Source organism: Phialemonium atrogriseum (genome assembly GCF_030411735.1).
Source record: "Phialemonium atrogriseum strain 8032-3 unplaced genomic scaffold QBC33scaffold_1, whole genome shotgun sequence".
Lineage (NCBI taxonomy): Eukaryota > Fungi > Ascomycota > Sordariomycetes > Cephalothecales > Cephalothecaceae > Phialemonium > Phialemonium atrogriseum.
The window spans coordinates 564,941-586,680 of NW_026848138.1; the positions used below are offsets into that span (position 1 = coordinate 564,941).

The 21,740-nt window shown below is 55.9% G+C and overlaps 5 protein-coding genes across 5 annotated transcripts; 4 read left to right on the top strand and 1 right to left on the bottom strand.

Moving 5' to 3' along the window:
* Nucleotides 1–143: 143 nt before the first annotated feature.
* Nucleotides 144–2,149, top strand: QBC33DRAFT_510166 (uncharacterized protein; the record flags this gene model as incomplete). The annotated part of the gene is made up of 4 exons (XM_060425747.1): nt 144–291; nt 409–625; nt 701–2,007; nt 2,067–2,149. 4 exons carry the CDS (start codon nt 144–146, stop codon nt 2,147–2,149), a joined length of 1,755 nt encoding a protein of 584 aa, XP_060288499.1.
* A 1,867-nt stretch (nt 2,150–4,016) lies between these two features.
* Nucleotides 4,017–8,694, top strand: QBC33DRAFT_443431 (DNA damage-responsive transcriptional repressor RPH1; the record flags this gene model as incomplete). The annotated part of the gene is made up of 3 exons (XM_060424224.1): nt 4,017–4,373; nt 4,441–7,547; nt 7,605–8,694. The coding sequence occupies 3 exons, from the start codon at nt 4,017–4,019 to the stop codon at nt 8,692–8,694; spliced, it is 4,554 nt and encodes a 1,517-aa protein (XP_060288500.1).
* Nucleotides 8,695–9,175: 481 nt separating this feature from the next.
* On the top strand, nt 9,176–10,438 carry QBC33DRAFT_3595 (uncharacterized protein). Its single transcript, XM_060423903.1, has one exon. The coding sequence runs from the start codon at nt 9,556–9,558 to the stop codon at nt 10,114–10,116; it is 561 nt and encodes a 186-aa protein (XP_060288501.1). The 5' UTR covers nt 9,176–9,555; the 3' UTR covers nt 10,117–10,438.
* A 420-nt stretch (nt 10,439–10,858) lies between these two features.
* QBC33DRAFT_520752 (uncharacterized protein) lies at nt 10,859–12,861 on the bottom strand. The gene has a single exon (XM_060426400.1). The coding sequence runs from the start codon at nt 12,815–12,817 to the stop codon at nt 11,051–11,053; it is 1,767 nt and encodes a 588-aa protein (XP_060288502.1). The 5' UTR covers nt 12,818–12,861; the 3' UTR covers nt 10,859–11,050.
* A 6,896-nt stretch (nt 12,862–19,757) lies between these two features.
* QBC33DRAFT_510170 (uncharacterized protein) lies at nt 19,758–20,894 on the top strand (the record flags this gene model as incomplete). Its single annotated transcript, XM_060425748.1, has 1 exon — nt 19,758–20,894. One exon carries the CDS (start codon nt 19,758–19,760, stop codon nt 20,892–20,894), a length of 1,137 nt encoding a protein of 378 aa, XP_060288503.1.
* Between the last annotated feature and the right edge of the window lie 846 nt (nt 20,895–21,740).

A 21,740-nucleotide genomic window follows, 5' to 3' on the forward strand; every position in this document is an offset into this window, starting at 1 on the left:
CACGCCTCTTGCATTCAGTTCTTGAACTGTCAATGTCTCTCTACAGTCGTCAATTCCCGGCTCCTCTACTCTCCTTATCTCCAGGACCAGACGCCTCGACCGAGTGACGGATTGATGACGACAGAGGCGCGTGGACCGCTTCCATGAATCGACCCGACCATGGCTCTAGCTACGGCTCAGAGCGCCAACAGCCCGCCAGAAACCCGAAAGCCCCGCCTTCGGATCCCGATGCGGCCTCCAGCCTTACCCCGGACGGCGTCGTGCAAGCGGGGTTGAGGAGTCTGGATCATTGTATGTCCCCGGCATACCTATCCATCTACTTGCTGCCTCCCCGCGTCCTATCCCCCCCGCTTTCTTTGCCCATATACTTCTGGTCATGATAGCCACGACACTGACACCCGGTGGCAGACAGACGAGCCCTCCCGAAATGGCGGTACAATCTTCGCCAGAGGATGCTTCCTCTTCTCCGGCGGGAAACTCCTTACCTTGCCTACCTCCAATCCAAGATGCGCACGCCAGCTCTGGACAGTTACTTCGCTATTACCGCCAACCTAGGCACACATACCTTCTTCATGATCGGTCTCCCAATCCTCTTCTGGTGCGGCTGGTTTTCATTTGCTAAAGGGTAGGCAAAAACCATTGAGTCCAGTCTTCACGCTCGACAGCCCTCGCTGACATGTCTTGCACCCCCAAACCAAAGGCTCGTCCACATCCTCGCCATGGGCGTGTTCTTCACCGGCTTCATCAAGGACATGTGCTCGCTCCCGCGACCGCTCTCGCCGCCCCTCCAGCGAATCACCATGTCCGGCTCCGCGGCGCTCGAATACGGCTTCCCGTCCACACACTCGGCCAACGCCGTGTCGGTCGCCGTATACGCGGTGCTGCTACTGCGCAGCGAGTCCAACGCCTTCTCGCCGGCGATGACGCTGGCCCTTGAGGCGCTGGCCTACTTCTACGCCGTCTCCATCGTCTTCGGCCGCCTGTACTGCGGCATGCACGGCTTCCTCGACGTGCTGGTGGGGTCCGTGGTCGGGGCGACCATCTCGCTCGTCGAGTTCCACCACGGCCCGCCCGTCGCTACCTGGATGCGCGAGAGCTCCTACCTCGCCCCGCTGGCCGTCGCGGTGGCCATCATCGCGCTCGTGCGCGTCCACCCGGAGCCGGCCGACGACTGCCCGTGCTTCGACGACAGCGTCGCCTTCGCGGGCGTCATGATCGGCGTCGAGGTCGGCACGCGGCGCCTGGGCCGGAGCCCGCTCGGGGCGCTCTACGTCGGGCCCGACGCCACCTTCGACCTGGCGGCGCTGGGATGGCCGGCGGCGGCGGCGCGCACCGTGCTGGGCGTGCTGGTCATCTTCGCGTGGCGCGAGGCCATGAAGCCGGCGCTGCTCAAGTCGCTTCCGCGCCTGTTCCGCGTCATCGAGACGCACGGCCTCAGCCTGCCGCGGCGCTTCTTCGTGCCCGCCAGCGAGTACAAGGACGTGCCGCTGCGGCTGAGGGATGACAACGTGCTGCCCAACGTCAGCGACTTTCCCAAGATGGTCAGGAGCATAAGGGGCCCCGGCAGGGGCAGGTCGGTCAGCATCGGGCCGCAGAGCGCGGCAGACGCGTACGAGACGCTTGCATATCGGGACCGGAGGAGGAGGGAGAGCATCGGAAGCGATGCGGGGAGTGTGCGGAGCAAGGGGAGCCTGACGGGCCTGAGGGAAATAGCCAGCGGGGGGCCCGAAGATGCGACCGGAGCGGGGGACCACACGGGGAGGTGCTCGCAGGCCTCGGGCGTGCAGAGTGGAAGGTTGGCAGAGTACGAACAGATGATGGGCCGTGGTGCCGTGGTTGCCAGCCCCAGCCCGGAGAGAGACGGGGACTCGGAAGGGCCGGCGGAGTCAAACGTATATGTTGGACAGCAGCGGGACGAACTGGAAGAGAACGAGGTCTTTTCGCAGCTCGTCAAGCCGCGTGTGCGGTATGACGTCGAGGTGGTGACCAAGTTGGTCGTCTATACTGGTATGTTGGGACTTTCTCCAAGTCTTCCCATCCCTGCTAACCGATTAAACCTGAAACAGGCATCGCATGGCTGGCGGTCGACATCATCCTCGTGATATTCGAGGTCGTGGGCCTGGGAGCGGGGCATCTAGGCGAACGATGACAAAGCTAACCCCCGCAAAGCCTCGGCTTTTTGGCTCTCATGATCTACCTCACGTATTCACACTTACACACAAAGAATCGCGCGAGATGCAGGCCGTGGTTTGGATTTGACTGTACCTATTTTGGACCCGTATAATAGGGAGTTAATATTGTTCATTATCATCTCGCCTGAGGTGAAGATCCGTCATTTCCAGCTGGGCCATCAACCATTTACCGATGTCGTTACACTAAAACATCACAACGCGGTTTAGCATCGCCGTCGGTGGACAACTCCTATTTTGCCCGCTAGGTGTACTCGGATACCACCCTGTGTGCGGGCCACGAATCGTCTCGGGTGGGCTCCGGGCAAGATCGTAAATGGGCAGCGCATATGGCAACAGCCAGCCGAAGGTGACAAGACATCTGATGGATGTGTCTGCGGTGTGATCGCCAAATGCTGGCAGTAAACTGGCGGTGAGGACGGATTATCAAGCAACCCAAGGACCGTTACATAACAGGAGGTCAGGGACGTCTCTTCGCACCATCACTGATGGTACCCCCGCCCGCAGCCGCCAACACCCTCCAACCCCCCGGGTTCGGGAACACCCGAACCAGCTTGCTTTTTCAGGGCGCCGCGCTTCATATCACAACTAAAGGCGGGACTTCTAGTATCGAGTGCAACCAGATGAGGGTCTAGCGAGAGGATTTCCTGAATGGTTTGCAAACTGTGCAAGGCTTCTTGTTAGATGCTGGTCGCCATCACTTCTTCGCATCAGAAGTCGACAGCCTCCTGGACCGGATACTCGATCTCATAGGCTGGTATCCCGGCTGCAAGGGACGCGGGCGTGCATGGCACACTAAGGAAATAAGCTTGATAGATCTACGACGAGATGACGATGGCTGATCCAATCAGGGGTTGAACCCATAGGGCTGACTATCTAGCACACCCCTACCACTGCAACCGAACCACGCTGCAGAATGCAGGAAAGAGACAACGAGACTGCCCAAGTGATAAATAAAGTAACTTGAGCAACGAGAATTTTACAGAGAAAACAACAGGAGCCTCACTCAATTTCCCGCCAGGTTAGTACACATACAACTTGACTCGACCACAGCCGACTCTTAATCAGTATTCTTCTATCTTTACCAACAGCTGCCATACAACAATCGAAGGGAAACAATGCGAAATACCGACGGTAAGGAGCAATGATATCTGCGCTGGTGCAAGGAGAGGAGCCAAAGGTCACACGTGATAGCTACGTAACTCGTCTCCCTTGTCCAATGAAACTAAGTTTTTCCTAGGGCACCTTATCCACCCTGTCTCCACTCCTTGCCCAAATCAAGCCTAGCCGACTCTAATTTTTCGGGGGAAAATGAATCATCCAAGTTGTATCGTGGTAGCCTGCCATACACCGCTTTCTTTCCGTGTCTAGACTCTGCTGCTCAGTCGCCAGAGAGAGAATCTGGAAAATCATTTCTTTTCATCGCATACGTAATAGCTTGCATCGACCAGAAAATATCCTACTTGGCCAATGTTACCAGATTAAAGACGTTGGCGGTTCCCACTTTGACCCGATTGTCACCTGTCAGGCCAGATTGAAGACGAATCGACCCATCTTCCTACCACGGAACTAAACCCCCAGCACTCGCGCCAACACTGCCGCCCCCAACCCCCCGCCCGCCCTGCAACCGCCGAAACAGGGAGAGAGGATCGAATACACCCAACTACCTCCCAGGAAACTCAACACAGCTAACCTTCCTTCTTCCAACTGGGCCTGCCGATCTCCACCTGCCACTCCTGTAATTTCAAATCGGACTCGCATTGGCTTCACCGACCCTTCACCCATCTTCCATCCCTTGAGCTTGACCGCATGTAGCTCCCAGCAGCCATGCCGACCGAAGCGATTGGCGCTGTGGCGCCCGAGGCGACTGAATCGACCATCGTCATGGATGTCGACCCGCGCCCCGACGTGACGGAGAGCTCCAAGCCGGCCGGCCTGCACTCGCCTCCCGACAGCAACAACGCAATGGCCCTCGACGGAAGCGACTCGGAACTGAGCGACATCGAGGACTTGGTTGCCGATCAGCTGAAGGACGAAGGACCCGCACCCGCACCAGCGCCAGTGCCAGTGCCAGAGCCTGAGCCTGCCGTGGAGGACATCGGAGAGATCCTCCCGGATCACTACTCGGGGACAGTACCTGTTTTCAAGCCGACCATGCACCAGTTCAAGGACTTCAAGCGTTTCGTAAGTCTCGATGATTGACTGATTCATTACTCGTGGCGATGCGCAGTACTGACTGTTTCCGATACAGATGGAGAAGATCGATTCGTACGGTATGCAATCCGGAATCGTCAAGATCATCCCTCCGCAGGAATGGAAAACCTCGCTGCCGCCTCTGGATGATATGGTCAAGCAGATTAGAGTGAGGGAGCCGATCAAGCAAGACATCATGGGTTCCAACGGAACGTACCGACAGGTCAACATCCTCCACCAACGCTCCTACAATCTTCCCCAATGGCGGCAATTGTGCGACCAGAGCGAACACCAGCCGCCTGCCCGCCGCGGCGAGCGCCGTGCAAATGCTGAAAAGCCCAAGCCGGCCACTCGAACCCGCGCCGCCGCCTCCACCAACGCTCCAAAGTCTACCCCGGTGAGAAAAAGACGTGGCCGAGGGGGTCGAAAATCTGCCGCCGCTTCCAAGGAGGAAGCTGCTGAACCTGAGGATCGCCCCATAACGCCCGTCTCGCCAGCTCCTGAAGAGAAACCTTTGAAATCTGTCGAAGATGAAGCGCTGGCCGTCAAGAAGGAAGGCATTGACGACGAAGACGACGACGACGATGCTCCAGTGGTGCGGAGAATGGGGTTTACACGGCAGGCGAACGCAAAGACGCAGACCGTATCTGCACGTCGGAAGTACAGCAAGCGCGAGGGCTCCGCCAGAATCGACGAGACCGCCTTCAAAGATTTCGACTACCAGATGGATGTGTCCGACTATACCCCGGAGCGATGTGAGGAGCTGGAGAGGACGTACTGGAAGACGCTCACCTACGCAGCTCCTCTATACGGTGCAGATCTCATGGGGACCCTCTTCGACGAGTCGACGGAGGACTGGAATTTGAACAAGTTGCCGAACCTGCTCGATGTGTTAGGCACCAAGGTTCCCGGCGTCAACACGGCATACCTTTATCTCGGGATGTGGAAGGCCACTTTTGCGTGGCACTTGGAGGATGTCGACCTCTACAGTATTAACTACCTCCATTTCGGTGCCCCGAAGCAGTGGTACAGTATCTCCCAGAAGGACGCCCGGCGATTCGAGGCCGCGATGAAGAATATCTGGCCCACCGAAGCGAAGTCTTGCGACCAGTTCCTCCGACACAAGGGCTTCTTGATCTCTCCAAGCCACCTCAAGCAGCACTACAACATCACCGTCAACAAGTGTGTTTCGTACCCCGGAGAGTTCGTCGTCACGTATCCGTACGGCTACCATTCCGGATATAACCTTGGGTATAACTGCGCCGAGGCCGTCAATTTTGCCTTGGACAGCTGGCTGCCTATTGGGAAAATCGCTAAGAAATGCGAGTGTGCCCAGGCCCAGGACAGTGTCTGGGTGGATGTCTACGAGATCGAGCGCAAGCTCCGCGGGGAATCCACGGAATACGAGGAGACGGAGGACGAGGAAGAGGAGGAGGAGGAGGATGAGGGTGATAACACCGGCCTTCCGAGTCCTCCGTCCAGCCACACGGTCAGAGCTAAGGCTGCAGGGACGAAACGTAAGCGCGCAGTTCGCGACAAGGACGGCAAGGTCAAGGTCAAGAAGATCCGCCTCCGTCTCAAGGCCGTCGCTGAGCCCGTCTGCTGTCTCTGCCCCAATGACATTCCCGGCGCAGAAATCCTGCCCACGGATGATGGCCGCAAGGCTCATCGCATGTGTGCTCTCTATGTTCCCGAGACATACATCGAGACGGTGGACGACAAGGAAATTGTCGCGAACGCGGCCAACATCGACAAGGCTCGCCTGGACCTGAAGTGTCTATTCTGCCGGTCCAAGAAGGGGGCCTGCTTCCAGTGCTCCCAGAAGAAATGTGCCAGGTCGTACCATGCCACCTGCGCGGCTGCAGCCGGCGTCTTCGTCGAGGAGGAGGAGGTCCCCGTCTTCGCCGAAGACGGAACCGAGTATAAAGAGCAGGCCTTCGAGTTTAGCTGCCGCTTCCACCGGACGAAGCGGGACAAGAAGTTGGATGGCGATGTTCTCGATGGAGACGCACGCGTTCGCGAGGCTGCGGCGGCGCTCAAGAAGGGTCGGATATGCCAGCTCCAGTATTACCGTGGTGATATATTCGCTGGTGTCGTCGTGGAGAACCGTCACGACGAGCAAACACTGCTCCTTGACGTCATTCCCAACGGGTATGTTGTCGGTCGTACATCGCAAAGCTGGGCAGCGCTAACCGAGATCAGTGATCGTATCGAGGTTGAGTGGAAGTGGCTATTGCTACCCAATCCCGCCGACTTGCGTCTTCCAAAGGCGTCGCCGAATGCCGTGCCAATGCCGACGTCGAGGAAGGCTAAGCAAGAGATCAACGCGACAAAGCGGGTTACTGACGAGCTACCGCGGAAGGACGAAACATTTGTTGAGGGGTTCACATGGGCCGAGTTCCACACCGGTGATATTCCCAAGAATGACGCCCAGACGAAGTTGGATCTGTTCAAGGAGAATCAGATCTGGCATTACCTTGGCAAAACATCCACAGAGTCGAGGGCTCAGTACGCAGAGAATCTGGCCAAACCTGTGCACAATCCGAGGAGCAACTTCTTGGACACGATCCCCCGGCCCGCATATACTGCGTATACCGCGCGGGCTCCGGCTCCGCAACCGAGGCGGTCCTACTCTGCAGTGCATCCGACGCAAGCAATGCCGCCCCCACAATCGACACCAACAGCAGCCTCGAAAGCCGCAAAGCCATACGTATACAAGCCTCGCAAGCCGGTTGGGGCGAGCTACAAGATGCAGTACACCCCGGAGAAGTTCGCGCCGAAGGATCCGGCACCAGCCGCCGGGCGGCAGCAACATCTAGCCAAGCAACAGCTCTCCTTCGGCACAGACCCTCGGTTCATGGGTCCCACGGCGCCACCTAGTTCGAACCGCTTCGCGCCTGTCGGAGGTAGTAATGGATTCCCGCAGCTTCCCGGCTTGACTAGGCCCCCCGCTCACATGAAATCAGGGCATTATCCTCAGCCTCAATCAAGAGTCTGGCCTACACAACCCGGTGCGCCTGGGTCGCGCCCCTATCACCATGTACCGATGACCTCGTCCCTCTTGAAGCCCGGCGCCCCGCGATATTCCCAAGCCGACGGCAGCACGACACGGCCCGGCATGAGCGCATTCCAGAAGTACAGCTTCTTCCAGGTCCACCACAATAGGTAAGGGATATCTTGTTTAGCATTACGGTTGTAGGTATATCCTAACCTCGTTTTCAGGGACTCATCGAGGTATCGTACGCCGTACGCGGCCTGGGGCGGATTCACAAACGGGTACGAGGGCAACTTGCGAGCGTTCTTGGTCAAAGCACAGCAGGCTCTGTCAGGGAATAAGGGGCCTGTCAAGGGCATCCCAGCTGCGCTTCTCCAGCCCTTCCAATCGGGCATCCATAGTCCAGCGCCGGCAAATACCCCTCCATCATCCGGTTACGGTTCACCTTACGCCCAACAACGATCAACTAGGCCTCAGGCCCCTTCCGAAGCTTGGTCGGCCGCAAGCCCAACAACCTATAACAGTCCACATGGTTTCTCGCCTCACCATGCCGGGCAATACCCCCAGACACCGGCCTCGACGGGTTCGTTCGCGACTCGGCAACCCGGCTCTACTCCTCTTCATCCAGCCATCAGACCCCAGTATGGGGCTACTTGGCAACACGACTACACCCCGGCCCCTGGCCAGTTCGTCCCCGATACGAGACCACAGACAAGACCCCAATCTCAGTCGCCGGCTCCCGCTCCGCCGAGGGCTCCGGCCTTCGCAAAGCAGAGCCACAGTCCAATCCCGTTGCCGCCGTATGTGAAGCAACCCAGCCAAGCAACCCCAACAAATGGCGCACGGCCTCCACCGACCATGCAAGACCCTCGACAGGCCGTGACATCACCGTCTAATGGGCAATCCCCTTTCTATGCAGGAAGCCGAGCGACCGTTTCACCCGTTCCGGTTGCACAGACTCCGCAAGCGAACCAGCCGAGTCAGTTCGGTCACCATGGCCGCGTAGGAAGCCAGCCCCTTGGCATTGGGGTTGGGGATGCGATTTCAGGTCCAGTGGCGAGGACGGAAGCGAGTCCAACAACAGACCCTATTTCCACTACCGTACCAGGGCTACAACACTGTCTACAAGCCCCGTCAGTGGGAATAGGATTCCAAATGCCACAATACGAACAGGGGCCACCCATGAGCGTACAAGACCCGGCAACGTCGCCAGTCGTTCGTGAATTACCAGAGGTGCCAGCCGAGTCGATGGCGCTGGTGGAGAAGATGATGCTGAACCTGAGGAGGGCCAGCCAGAAGAGCGACGTGGCAGCATGAGTGGCGGAAGGAGACACTGTATTGTTATAATGATGTACGCGGTTTCTGGGCAATGGGTTAACAAGGATGGATGACACCACCCACGGACAGGGGGGGGGAAGGGGGGGTGTTTTTTGGACTTTTCTTTTTTTGGCGTTTTAGGGACGGGCGTGGTAAGATCTAATGGCTCGACTGATATGGGAGACGCCCTGACTCAGTCGTGTATGAAATACTGGAATCGCAGATGAACTCACTCTGCGGGACTCTGCGGGTGAATTTGGGATCATTGCAAGGTTCCCCATAGTGCAAGAGAAGAGAGTGCAACGTGATAGATCCCGTCATACCCAGCTCGTCCCGGCCGAGAAGAGACTTGGCTGGCAGTGCCAGGGAGATACGGAACACAGTAGGTTAAACACGATCAATGATGGAAACCAATCAATCTCGCAGACGAAGGGTATTTTTGGGGCGAGACTTCCCTGTCGCACTCGGCATCATAATCAGGGATGTGTGGTTGTGGGAGGGAGGGCGAGGCCGATCGATCATCGGCCAGCCTGCCCACGCTGACGTCAATGCATGACACGGCTCACCACCACAACAAACAGGATTTCCTAGCCCTGGGATTTCATATGGTCTGCGATTAAATATCGAGGGATTCCCACAACTAGGTAACCAAGATTTGATCAGTTCATTGCCACCCTTTAAGAATCTACCTACTGCCTGCGCGCTCCATTCTGTGTTTTGCCGTCCTACTTGAGAACAAAACCATCGTCGTTGTGCCACTTACACAACCCATCTCCAAAAAAAAGGCCCAAACACTCCCCCCCCCCTCTAACAAGAGCTACCCCCACCCCTGGATTTTATCATTGCCACAACCCAACCGGTATGCCCACAGTCCTCGGCCTCACCAACGAAACCCAAACCAATCCCAGCACCAACGAAGGCGGCAGCAGCGGCAGCGGCAGCGAAGGCAAGGCCATGACGTCCTCAACGACCCTGGGCTCCAACGAGCGGCTGGACACGATCAGCAAGCGCAACAACGCGGCCGCGGTGGAGATGGAGACGCTCCTGTGGCGGGCCATGTGCGAGTCGCCCGAGGCGGCCAAGGAGTACCTGGCGCACGACTGCGTCATGATCAACCCGCTGCTGGCGGGCACCGACCGGGCCCTCGGCAAGGAGACGGACCCCTCGGTGAGCGACGCGCTCGAGGGCGCCGGCGGCAAGTGGGCGGGTTACCGGTTCAGGGGGGACCCGCAGGTCGTGGAGATCGACCTCATGGCCGTGGCGCTGGTGTATAGGGTTAGCCTGTTTCGGAAGGGGAGGAAGGGCGTGAGGGAGGTCAAGGCTACGGCTAGTAGTTCGTGGAGGCAGACTGCTGGGGCGGATTGGTTGCTTTGCTCGCATCATGTGGCTTTTGCGGATGATGATGACGATGATGAGGAATAGTTGGGGATGGAGAAAGGGGGAGTTGGCATTGGGATGGATGGCTTGGGATTGCTTTGGGACGGGGCGTTGTTTCTTGGCATTACTGCTGGCTGTTGTTGATGACAATGATGGCGGGCAGAGGGTGAATAGAGGAGGACAAACTGTTGTACGAAGACTCGAGCTACATCTGAGTTATACCTAACGTGGGATTTTTCATCATAATCTGATCTGTTCAACAGGCTTGCAAAGCGAACGGAGTCATTAAATCATTAGAACAACGTCCCAAAAAGGTGCACTTGCTACATTGACAGTTAGGATGGAAGCCACATCATCGAGACCAACCTTGCACCTTGCGGCTCAATTACATGTTGATTATGGCAATGCAACCTTCGACTTGCGTTGTGGAGACAGTCACCGACCCAGGAGCCAGGTAGGAAATTGTGACTTTGTGGTGGAATATCGCCCCTGGAAGGAAAGATGGATCCGTGAACCCAGGGGTGCATAAGCTCTCAGGTGAGTCACAACAGCAGAATCTCAGCGAATGTAAGATCAGTAGACTTTCCGACAACCTCTGTTAGCTTGGAGTGTCTAGTGTGGAGAAAGAAGGGGCGAGATCATTTTCAACTGAAGCTCTCAGCTGCTGCCGACTGTGAAGATGCACACTCTCTAACCCGCATGTCCGTCTCTCTTTCCGGTACGGGGATGCGTCTGGCGGCCAAAACACGAGCAAGTAACGGCCGACTGAGTGACAAAAGGGATATAAATCAGATGCTGCGGCACCTTTGTATTTGCGTCTATATCAAAATCTTCATTGCACGAGAACCTCTCCAATATGCTAGAGCTCGCCAATGTGAAAGACTCCCAGAGTCTCGCTGCCGACTCCTTCGAGCAGCTCCTGAATAACCGCCCCCATACCATGCCAAAAACGGTGGCGGGGTGGATGCATGTCTAGCCCTCACTCCTTCTCCTTCTTCACCTTGGGCGCCGAGGTCACATGCCTCCTCGCCATGTAGAAGTCGTACCTGTCCGGGAACAATATGATGTTCGCCAGCCGCGCCACCTCCACCTCTCCCTGTCCCGGCGACGCCCGGCCCTCGACGCCCTTGCCCTTGGCCTCACCGCTGCTGCCGTCCAGCTCCATCATCATCCCCGCGTCTTTCCCATCCCGGACGCCGCCGTCCTCCGCCTTCTTCTCATCACCTGCCGGCGGCGTCGGCGCCACGTCGAACGGCGCAAGCCCCATGGCCTGTAGGCCCGCGGGCCCGCCCACCTCGGCAATCTCGGCCTCGCCGGGCCGTCCTGTGTGCGACGCCTCGGTGCCGAGGCCGCTACCCGTGGCGTCAAAATCCGGGCCCGGGTGGCCGCGCTGGAAGGTCTTGCGCTGGCGGGCGAGGTAGAGGGCGTTGGTCTGGGTGAGGGGTGCGGCGGGGAGGTAGACAAGGATGGAGACGTTGGGGGTGGCGGGCTCGTCGGGCGGCGGCGTGGCGGCGCGGCTGGCGGCGATGCTGCCGTTGCTGGTGATGTGGTAGGCCAGATCCGGGTGCCACATGATGTAGTCGCCGGGCTGGAGGGTGGGGATGGTGACGAGGGTCCGGCGCAGGTGTAGGTGCGGGTGCCACAGCTCCGTCAGGCGCTGGGCGTGGCCCGGCACGGCCCCGTGGATGATAGTGCTCTGCTCGCGGTCGAGCTGCCAGTTGGACGCATCGAGGTAAGCCTCCCATTCGGGCCCGTCGCGCTCGTTCTCGGGCGCCTTGACCTTCGGGGAGAAGAAGGGCCGAAGCAGGAAGTACGCCGTGGCCAGCTTGGGCGACGGCAGCAGCCGGATCATGCCTGGCCCGATCGTGCTGAGGGCTAGGACGCCCTGGTACATGCGGAAGATGCTGCAGGCGCCGTAGCCATTGTACAGGTCCGAGGTGGTGCTCACGCGGCCTGTCGGGTCCCACGGGTCGTATGACTCCCATGCGCCCTCGAAGACGGCGTCGTAGGTGCCCCCGCGGCCGTAGCCATCGGGCTCCCATCGCTCTAGGCTGCCGTTGTCGACCTGTGCAATCACCGTCGACGAAGTAAAGTCGCCGGGCAGCTCGAGCGCGGCGCTGGCGCCAGTCGGGGTGCCATTGCCGCTCGCGTTGACTGGGGGAGTCACATTTCCCTTGGCTGCACCGTCGCCCATGCTGCCAACTGTGACACCGTGGATGCGAAGACGGTCGGCGTAGCAGATTGGGAAGCGGGTCGCCATTCTGTCGTCGGCCTGATTGTCCCACAGCGACATGGCAAACTTTTGCGCGTGCAATACGTTGGGGTGGGCGCGGGTGCGCACCTGGGCCGGAGTCCAGAAAAAGTCGAAGCAGGTCGGGTCCTGCGCGGACGGAGCCTTGAAGTCCTGCTTTGTTTCGAGGTATTTCACCGTCTCGGAAATGCAGACGTCGGCGTCAGCCTTGGGCATGACGCCGCGCACGACGCCGACGCCGTAGCGCTTCAGGTCGCGGGCAAAATCGGCCGTCTTGGACGGGTCGTCGACATTGGCAAAGTCAATTGATGGGGTCAAGTTGGGCCCCAAATTTTGGATGTGGTCGACTTCTTCGCGCAGGGCGTCGAGCAGGCGTGCCCAAGAAGCCTCGAGCTGGGATTCATGGCCTGCCACGAGATTGCGCTTTATCTGGGCAAATCGCGAGGGTAGAGGTACGGGCTCGGTGCCGTAGAAGGAGAGGACTGGCGGCTCCATGGCTTGATTATTGTCATGTTTGGAGGTGGAAGCGCGATGCTTGAGCTTTGTTACTCTGCGGGGGCGGACCTTCTCTTTCTGGATGCTCGGCAGAGCATGGTGGTGGCACGGGGTGCGCCGCCCGCACTGGGTGCAGCGCCTGCTGCCAGTGCCAGCGCCAGTGCCAATTCCACTCCGAATGTCCATACCCTTGTCTATACCTCCCAATCCGCCCGAACTATTATTGGTCGCCGTCAATACTGTCCTCCCGTCGATGTCCATGCTGGGTAATGACACCCTCGGACTCGAAACGGCGGCGCCTGCTGAGCTTGTCATCCTGCGTCGATGAGCATCGAATCCACCCGTCGGTCTTGGGGAAAAAAGAGGAAGGAAGTCGGAGTCGGGTTTTCGAGCTCGATCGAGGATGGGGGGTGACGCCGAGATGGAGAGCCTTCGAGTCCCAGATAAGCCAATACCGTCCGACCAACCGCTTCTGCCTGCTTGTCGTGCTCGTGCTCAACACTAGGTGCGCGTGCCAGGTAGATATGAAATTCAAGAACGAGTCGAGGGGGAGCCACTAAGAGTTTGGCCAGAAGGCGTTCAAGCAGCGGCGATAGCGATCAATATAAGGCTACTTCCCTACCTTTAGGCAAAAATGGGCGCAACCTGGCTTGTTGATGGGAAACGGGCAAAGGTGAACGTTACTCGCCAAGCTCTCGGTATATCCGTCTCCGTCGCAGTGGCTCTCGCAGCAATCATGCTCTCTCCCACGACTGTGGGCTACGGGCTATGGGGAGCACGTTATAACATCCCTGGGAATTATTCGATAGCTCCAGTACGGCTCCAGCATGGTGGCGATTCCCTTGCTAAAGAGGAACCCCATATCGCCCCACGCGCCCGCGCGCCCGCCGGCCGCTTCGATTTGCATCCTGAGCCGCCGCCGCCCGAGAAGCATCTTGTGTGTTTCCCACTCTTCCCACCATCCCAATTAGGAGCGACATGGCCCGCGGCTGCCTCATGGCGGAAAATTGGAGGGGGGGAGATCGCTGACGGAAGTTTCGGTACCACCATCGATCCAGGATGGCACGCGATCCGGGGTAATTTGGGTGTCTGGACCAGTAATATCGCGGCCAATTAAGGCGTGGTGGAGCTGTACCGGAACGACGGCTCCGCTTCGCCTGATATAAGAGGGTCCGGTCCAGGGGTTGGCGGCCCGTGTTCCCCAGCCAAGACTCGGTCCCATCCCGAACATCTGGCGAATCTGCGCGTCCCTGCGCGACCATCGCTGTCGCCACTTTTTTCTCCGATTCGTGGGCCCGACGCCCCAGCACCCTGAAGTCCCGAAAACCCACTCCACGAACACCACGAGGCGCTTTTTTAGTCCACCTTCCTGCCAAGCCAGGCGATCCCAGGCGATCTAGGCCTCGCATTCCCGGAGTTCAGCCGACGTTTCCACTTCCCACGCGCACCGCAGGTCAGGAGCATTGTCAACGATTTCCGATTCGCCCTTCAAGACTGGAAGCGTCTTATTAGCTTCCCTTGCTGCTGCTATAATTTCGGCCTGCAAGCCGAATCTGTCAATGCAATTCTATCCCGACGTTGTGTTACCCCTGAGTCCTCGCTCTCACTCATCAAAGGGGATGATCCTAATAATAATAATAACTCTATTTCAGGTTCTCATCAGATATCCACTGGCTCCTCGAGGATCACGTTACCGAGTCAAGAAAACGTCTGGGTCATGAGTGTTGAAATCAATTGTCCTCAAACTGTTATCGAGATAACAGGGGTTTTGCTGTTGCCTCTCAGCGCAGTTGCTTACTCAAGCGCACCGACCGCTGCGACGTTATCATTGCGCGAGACAAGCTTAGGTAGTCTATTACTTCAACACCACTAGCCATATTTGGTCTTCTATCATATTATCATTACTCGTCCACTTCACCGTCATTTTGCCCTCAACTGACTGACACAATGCGTGTTTGGTAAATCTCAAATACTTCTAACACACAGTTTGTCAGGGAAAATATGATCGACCGGACTCGCCATCACCCGCGGATATAATTCAAAGTTCCATACCACAATGGTTCACCATGTTATAAGTAAACGACGCTACTTATGATATCGCTTCCAAACCGCGTTACGCGGCTTCAGGTAACGCGAAGCCCCTTCTGCGTCTTCCTCTTGTCAGGTAGGAGAGGAGGACCGGTTCCCAGATCAGATATTCCAGGACTCGGGGTGTAATTATGGGACACGAAGCACCTCAGCCAACAGCCAACCTGCAGCGTAGCCCCCAATGCCACCATGGTAGTGAGGTAGTGAAATAAAATCCCAGCAATTGGTGCGAGGCTTCCAGGAAGGCACTCGTCCTCCTCTAGCGTTATCACCAACGAGTCTCCCGCATGCATTTTGACTGTCATGTGGGAGTTTGGAGTGAGGTACACTCGCATATCGCAGCCATGTCTGCGTGCTCCAGGTTCCAGGAAGAGCTACGCGAGCTTCGTACTGCAGAGGCTAACCGTAGCTCCACGATCGTTGGTATATTTGAGAGGTCAACGAGCCAACGCCCTCGCACTCGTGGAGGGAATCGGAAGTTGAGATCAGTTGGCTTTGCGTTCAAAACACCGAGGCTTGCCCTTTCTTTCAAGTACGAGCGAGCTCAGACTTTTGTGACCACCACCATAGATGCCTTTGATGAGCCATCACCCCCATCGGAAGATTCCGCGGCCCAGACTGGCTAGGCACATGGACAGGAGTTGCGTCCTAAGAGGATTCGGTTAGCAGCCCCGGAAGGATCACCCGCCCCGCTGGGTAGGCACGTGGGAACCTCAAAGTACAACGTACTCAGCTTGGGCACGGAGGTACAGGGATGCCCATCCGGGGCCAGAATAGTTGCCTTCTTCGGCCATCCGAAAATATACCAAGACAGAGAGCGGCCGCCTGCGACGCGACTAGGCTCACGAACATGTTCGTGACTCCAGCTATGTCATTGCTGAACGTGTTACTCGTCCTTGGCAGGTCGGGCGTCTCCGGCTTGCTTCCTCCCCTGTTATCTTGTGGTCACTACACCTAATTACTGGTCCCTTCAAGTGAGATATCTATGACTGTGCTCCTTCTGTAACGAGTGGCACACCTCTGGCCCTGTGGCCCACGCATTTAAAAGAATTTTAGCATTTGAAAGTCTAAATCCTGATAATCTTGACGGAATCTTAGTCTGCTCCCACAATGCGAATGCCGACACGTCCCCGGATTGTCGGTAGACCTGGCTCCGTAAACATCCTTGTCTGTCGTTGGTCATCCTGTACGTTGACAATTCTTGCAGTAGCTTCTCAGACCCATGTCTTGGCATGTAGTAGTGAGATGACCTTTGATGCCTGCTGAAAGGCGTCAGAAAAATGACTGTGGCCTTTTTCGGGGAAACATTTCAGTTCCCAAGGTGTCCCTCTTTAGAGCAGGTAATACGGAAGTACCTGCCATTGAATTCGAGGCTTTCCGTGGAGTGTCTTGCTCGACGCCCATTCCGTCCTCCTTACCAACGAGTTTTCGAGAAGGAGGACAAAATCCTATTCCTCAGCCTCCACTTCGTTACGGATGTCAATATCTGCTGAAGGCTGGGTGAACGTCAATTTAGAGAGTGAGTCTCCAAAGATCATATGGGTCCCTCCGACGTCCTCGTTATCCCTACACCCAATTTTTGAGTGTTGCAATGTAAACCGTCCTGTCCCTCTTCTCAGAACGCCTTCTTGTAGACGTATGCCTTTGTTCTTGGGCCTCTTCAAACGATCGGGTCCCCCCAGAAGTGTGAACTGGGTTGCCTCGGGTCGCTTGTGGCTATAGGGCCTTACGGAATATCGTCTCAAGTTGGCGTATTGAAATACTTTTCTTGTGAAGAACCAGTGCTGTTTCTCCCAAATATGGTGAGCAAGGGGCTCTACGTCTGGGGCCATTGTGGTGGCAAACCAACTGCCTTATTGATTCCTTGGGACGGCTGATAATGTTGACTGGAATCGTTAAGACCTATCCTGGTACTATTCACACAAGAACAATTGCAACCATTTCGGCACAGGTAGTCTGCTGTCTTGGTATATGCAGTAGCACGAAAGGAAGCAGATAGGATGGAATAGGATCTCCTAAGGGGCTCCCGCTCCTAGTAGTTGGCCAGACAGCCAGTGAAGACGAAGGGGAGATGATGCTGTGGGTCGGCCATGAATGATTGCATGGGATGCTCGAAGAAGGGCACTGGCATGCTAAAAAGGAGTAATACTCTTCGCCATTATCAAATACTAAATAGCAGAACCATGCTAAGAGAACCACGCTAAGAACTTCCCATGAATACCGAAAATATATCCGTGAAAGAACGAACTGTAGGCGAGGCTAAATTCTTTTTTAAAAATTAATCTTTTTTTTTTTTGGTTTTTTTTTGGTTTTTTTTTCAAAAAAAAAAAGACAACCACAACAACAAGCACATTTGCTAATGCTTCGTTGCTTCTCACACGACAGTATTCGCTTGACATATTGGAATCCAAACCTGGGCATGTCGGTTGATTGCGCAATTTGTGACACCGCTGCTATGCCGTTAAATTATTTGACGATTGTCGAGTGTCTTGGAGGGCGTTGGCAATGGCGGGATTGTGCAAACAGTAATTCCCAACTTCGCAGCCTTTGCAGCCCGTGAAGGCCGTAATTAGTTCTGAAGAGGAGCAACACTATTGTTCCCGACTTATTTTGACGAGTACAGCCACTTCACGAATCCATGTGAGCTTGGGACATGTAATTATTCTCTAGCCGGTTGCGTTCCAAAATTTTTCCAGTTGTCCCCATTATCCCTTGTGGTCTGGGCCGCAAGACAATTATGGATTTAATTACCACGTGAAGTTCCAGCGTGGATGAGTTAGAAGAAATGGAAGAGTTGAAACATTGTAGCTGGTAGTGGCTGGTAGGCACGGGGGTTGCAACAGTTGATGGATTAGTTAGGGTTGAGCCTCATCTATGTCCCCTATAGTGTATAGGTAGATAGGTAGGTAGGTAGATACCTATATAAGGCTACCTAAGGGGCATCTCCCACCTCTTGAGCCCTCCGAACGTCTTATTTTTCAGGGCCTCTAAATGTTCAAACACATGACTTGCAGCAAATTGGAAAAGAATTTAAGTATGTCATCACCTCGAGGCTCACCTGTGTTCTGCCCACCCATATTGAGAATTTGCACGCTCTAATTAGCTAATCTTTGTGAGATTTATGCGTGCGGTGACCAAGGCTGCAGATATCTTGTTTTTAATAGAAAAACTGGACAGAATATGGCAGGAGACTGTTTCGACGCTGAAAAACAGCCTAGGGGAGATTAGGAAGTGACGTAGGGTTAGTACGAGAAACATTTTGGAACAAGGGCAATGGAGCCAGGCCGCCTTACTCCTTCCAATAATGACCCTGGCATACGAGAATTTGAGGCTGAACAAATGGAGGCCTCGTAGCCAATACTATGGCGTGGATATCCGTCGCTTACGAGGTCGACAAGGTCAAACCTGATCGGCACAGAGTTCCAAGTCACTGCATAGAAAATGCGCTCACCACATCGCCACCAGAAGGTGTATATGTAGCTTGTAAGTCGGATCACGAGCGTGCTTCCTTGGTCCCTTAACCTGACTTACAGCCCCTCGAGTTTTCCACAAGCAAAGCCGCGGCATTGCTACTCCAATATGGGCGGAGGGGCAGTAGAGTAGACTAGACAGGTATTGATTTCAAGTTGGCTATTCCCCTAGTAGCCCAGCTGGAGGATGGAAGAACAGAGCCCTAGGTAAGAGCGGAACCCCATGGAAGAGCGGAACCCCATGGAAGAATGGAACCTCGGGCAAGTTATTCGTCAACGGCGAGTCATTCCGGAAAACCTACCTAGCTGTGCAGGGACGCTAAGGTTCTCAACTGCTCGTATAACATACCCTCAGGTACGTAAATAGGTACCTCGGTCCATGGGCAGGTACCTAGGGAGGTATACAATGGTCCGGTATACCTAAACAGGTGGTTTCCGAGCATCGCCGTGCTAGAGTTCCGGGGCCGGAAGTTAACCTCTGGTATGCACAGCCAATCAGAGGCTCCAGTTTGCACAACTTTGGCCAAAAAGGGAAGGTGCACGGTCCAACTCGATGCCCCAGACTTACACCCCCGTGACCCCATTGCCACTGCCCGTCTAGCAAGACAATTGTGAATGGGCAGCACGTAATTGTCCATCAAACCAAGTGAGCTTCCCCTGGGATGTGGATAGGTGATCTCTGTGTGCGGTAAGATGTATTCTCTTTCAATAGTCAACCTGTAAACTTCCACACCGTGGCTCTTCCGGCCGTCATCTTGCCCACCTATACACCTCGGGACATTAAATCGAGTCATCGTGAAACCTGGACTTGTTTCTCGCTCGGGCGTGAAGATTTTTAAGATTATGCTTCGCTGATTCTAAACGTAGGCACCTCGATAATCACCCGGAAAAGAAGTGTCCAGTCGATCGCTACGGCGGTGGAGACCACATGCCTTGTCATCCTCGCCTTCCTCGCCCTCTTGCCCTCTTGCCGCCCTGCGATGTTGAAAGCTTACACAGGATGAGGTTTTGTTTAGAGTTTCCCTTCTGGCTATATATTGGAAGTCCTTTCCCCCCGAGTCTCTCCCTCCCTTCTCCCCCAAACACATCACACATCACGCATCACTTCTCCAGCCAGTTGAGTACCTGTTCTACGGTTTAGAAGATCAACACTCTTACTCAAGTGCTTCTTGAAGAGTCATCATACCAGCACTTTCCCACCCCAACAACGAATAACCACTCTTCTTCTCTTTACCTCCCAAAGCTCAAGTACCACCCACCAGGTAAGCACTCTGCTCTCTACCTCCCAAGACCTCTCCTCATCTTGACCATCTGTTGCCGTCTTTTCCCAATTGCTCATACTCCTCTTCAGACTCTACACCTTGCGACCTCCACACGTCACCATGCCTTCGCCTTCGTTGAAGCGTGGTTTCCCCAGCTCTGGGTGGTCGCCCGAGCCTGCGCCCAAACGAAGACGCAGTTGCTCGTCTGACGCCTGCGATCGGTGCAAGACATCCAAGATCAAGTGTGTCAAGACGGAGTCTGGCCGCTGTGAAAAGTGCATCAAGCATGACCAGACCTGCATGGTTGTCCCGTCCGACGGACGGACAAACCATGCGGTGAGCCGGATGCTCGAACTCAAGGTCCAGCACTTCAAGAGCATTTACAAAGACTATTGCCTCCTTATGCAAGTCTTTGGCAGCGACGCGTTCAAATCCGAGCCCCGTCGGAGATTGGCGCTGAGGATACTCGAGGGTATGGACCCCGGCCACGCAGCGGCAAAATTCCGGGCACTGGGAGCCACAGACTCTACCATAGAGTACCCTCGGTTCATCCCGATCATGCCAGAAGAGGGCCGTACCACTCTTCTCGCCCGCAAGAAGAAGGAGGGAGAGTTCAGCCGTAATACTTGGGATGCCATCTGCCGCCTTCATAAAGCCCTGTTGTTGCTTATCGGATCTCGACTCAAAGATGACCGCCGCCGGATCTTCTCTCGCGTTCCACTTTATTCAACCGGCTTTGACGCCCTGGCCAGGCCCGCCGGCCAAACACCACTGCCCGAAACTCTGGTCGCTCATATTCGTCAATACGAACACGTATTGGTCGAGATCAAGGACCTCAGATCACTGATGGAGGCGCTGGAATCCTATGCTTCGGCCATGGAACCAGTCCCACATGCAGCAGATCTTGCAGTGGTGCCCATGGGGCCTAGCCTAGTGCCACAGGTGTCCGACCTCCAACAGCAACAGGGCGTATCCCAGGCATTACAAGGCCAGAATCTCCTTCCCGCGCAGACCCTTCCAGAGGTCCCTGTCCCGGCGCCCGGTCCCTCCAACCGCGCGGTACCCCAGGAAGCCTCCCAGATCGAGGTCGATATCTATGACCACAACCCATTCGACGGCACTGGGTACTTTGGGGATGCCACCTGGAAGCCCAGCGAAGAGTGGGAAAGCTGGGTGGACTTCGACGCCCCCGGTCCTCATTCATTATCACCCTATTGGGGCCAGGCGGGTCCGTGGGCAGGGACTCGGGAGGCATGATGCGGGAATGACGGGATGGACCTTGCTCTTGGGCGGCTGGATGACTGGAGGAGACTTGTTCTTGAGAGGAAAAAGGCCGGACGGCACCTATTCTTCGGAGGCTGTGGGATATATACCCGTTTGTGTTTGAGCTCCCTGTGATCGCGATGATACCACTTGCATCTAGAACGATGACCTCAAAGGCATCATGTGTATGGATTTGGCGTACTTTGTAATTTTTTTTTGGCAGGGAACTGGGACACTCCATGCAGGCAGCATGGGGATAGAAGGTCGCAAATGAATTTAAATCGAGCTCCATGCTTCACATTGATGGCCTTAGAACGACTGTGTTGTTAGCTATTCGAGGACAATCACAGTACTTCGTTCGACCTCTACTCTGTGTTAAATACTCTGAACATGGGGAAGCTGGTTTGCCTACTCGGATTTATTCCATTTCCGGTGGTGTGTAAGAGATGATTCCACTTCAGTCGGAACCATCACCTTCAACCGCTGATCAAGACGGCTGGTGGCATAGTTATGCGGCTTGAAGTGGTACGTCCTTTCCTTCGATGGCAGATCTCTCGACTTCAGATCCTTCGACTTCCTGTCGAAGAACTCTAGCTTAAGCAGCAATATTACACACGGGTTTACTATTGTTCAGCCCCCCTTTACCCGCACGACCCAAAGAACACCCGCTGCCACAGCCAGTTCCCCATCGCCCCCCAGGGGGAACCCCAGAAAGAGAGAAGAAGAACAAAAACCCCCAAGAAAACCTCCCGCACCCGACGAGAGACCTCCCTGGCGCGGGGGCGGGGGGGGGGGGGGGGGGGGGGGGGGGGGGGGGGGGGGCGGGGGGGGGGGGGGGGT

What these genes read in the sequence shown, in the direction of transcription:
- QBC33DRAFT_3595 (XM_060423903.1), top strand. Translation starts at nt 9,556, where the DNA reads ATGCCCACAGTCCTCGGCCTCACCAACGAAACCCAAACCAATCCCAGC.
- QBC33DRAFT_520752 (XM_060426400.1), bottom strand. Translation starts at nt 12,817, where the DNA reads ATGGAGCCGCCAGTCCTCTCCTTCTACGGCACCGAGCCCGTACCTCTA.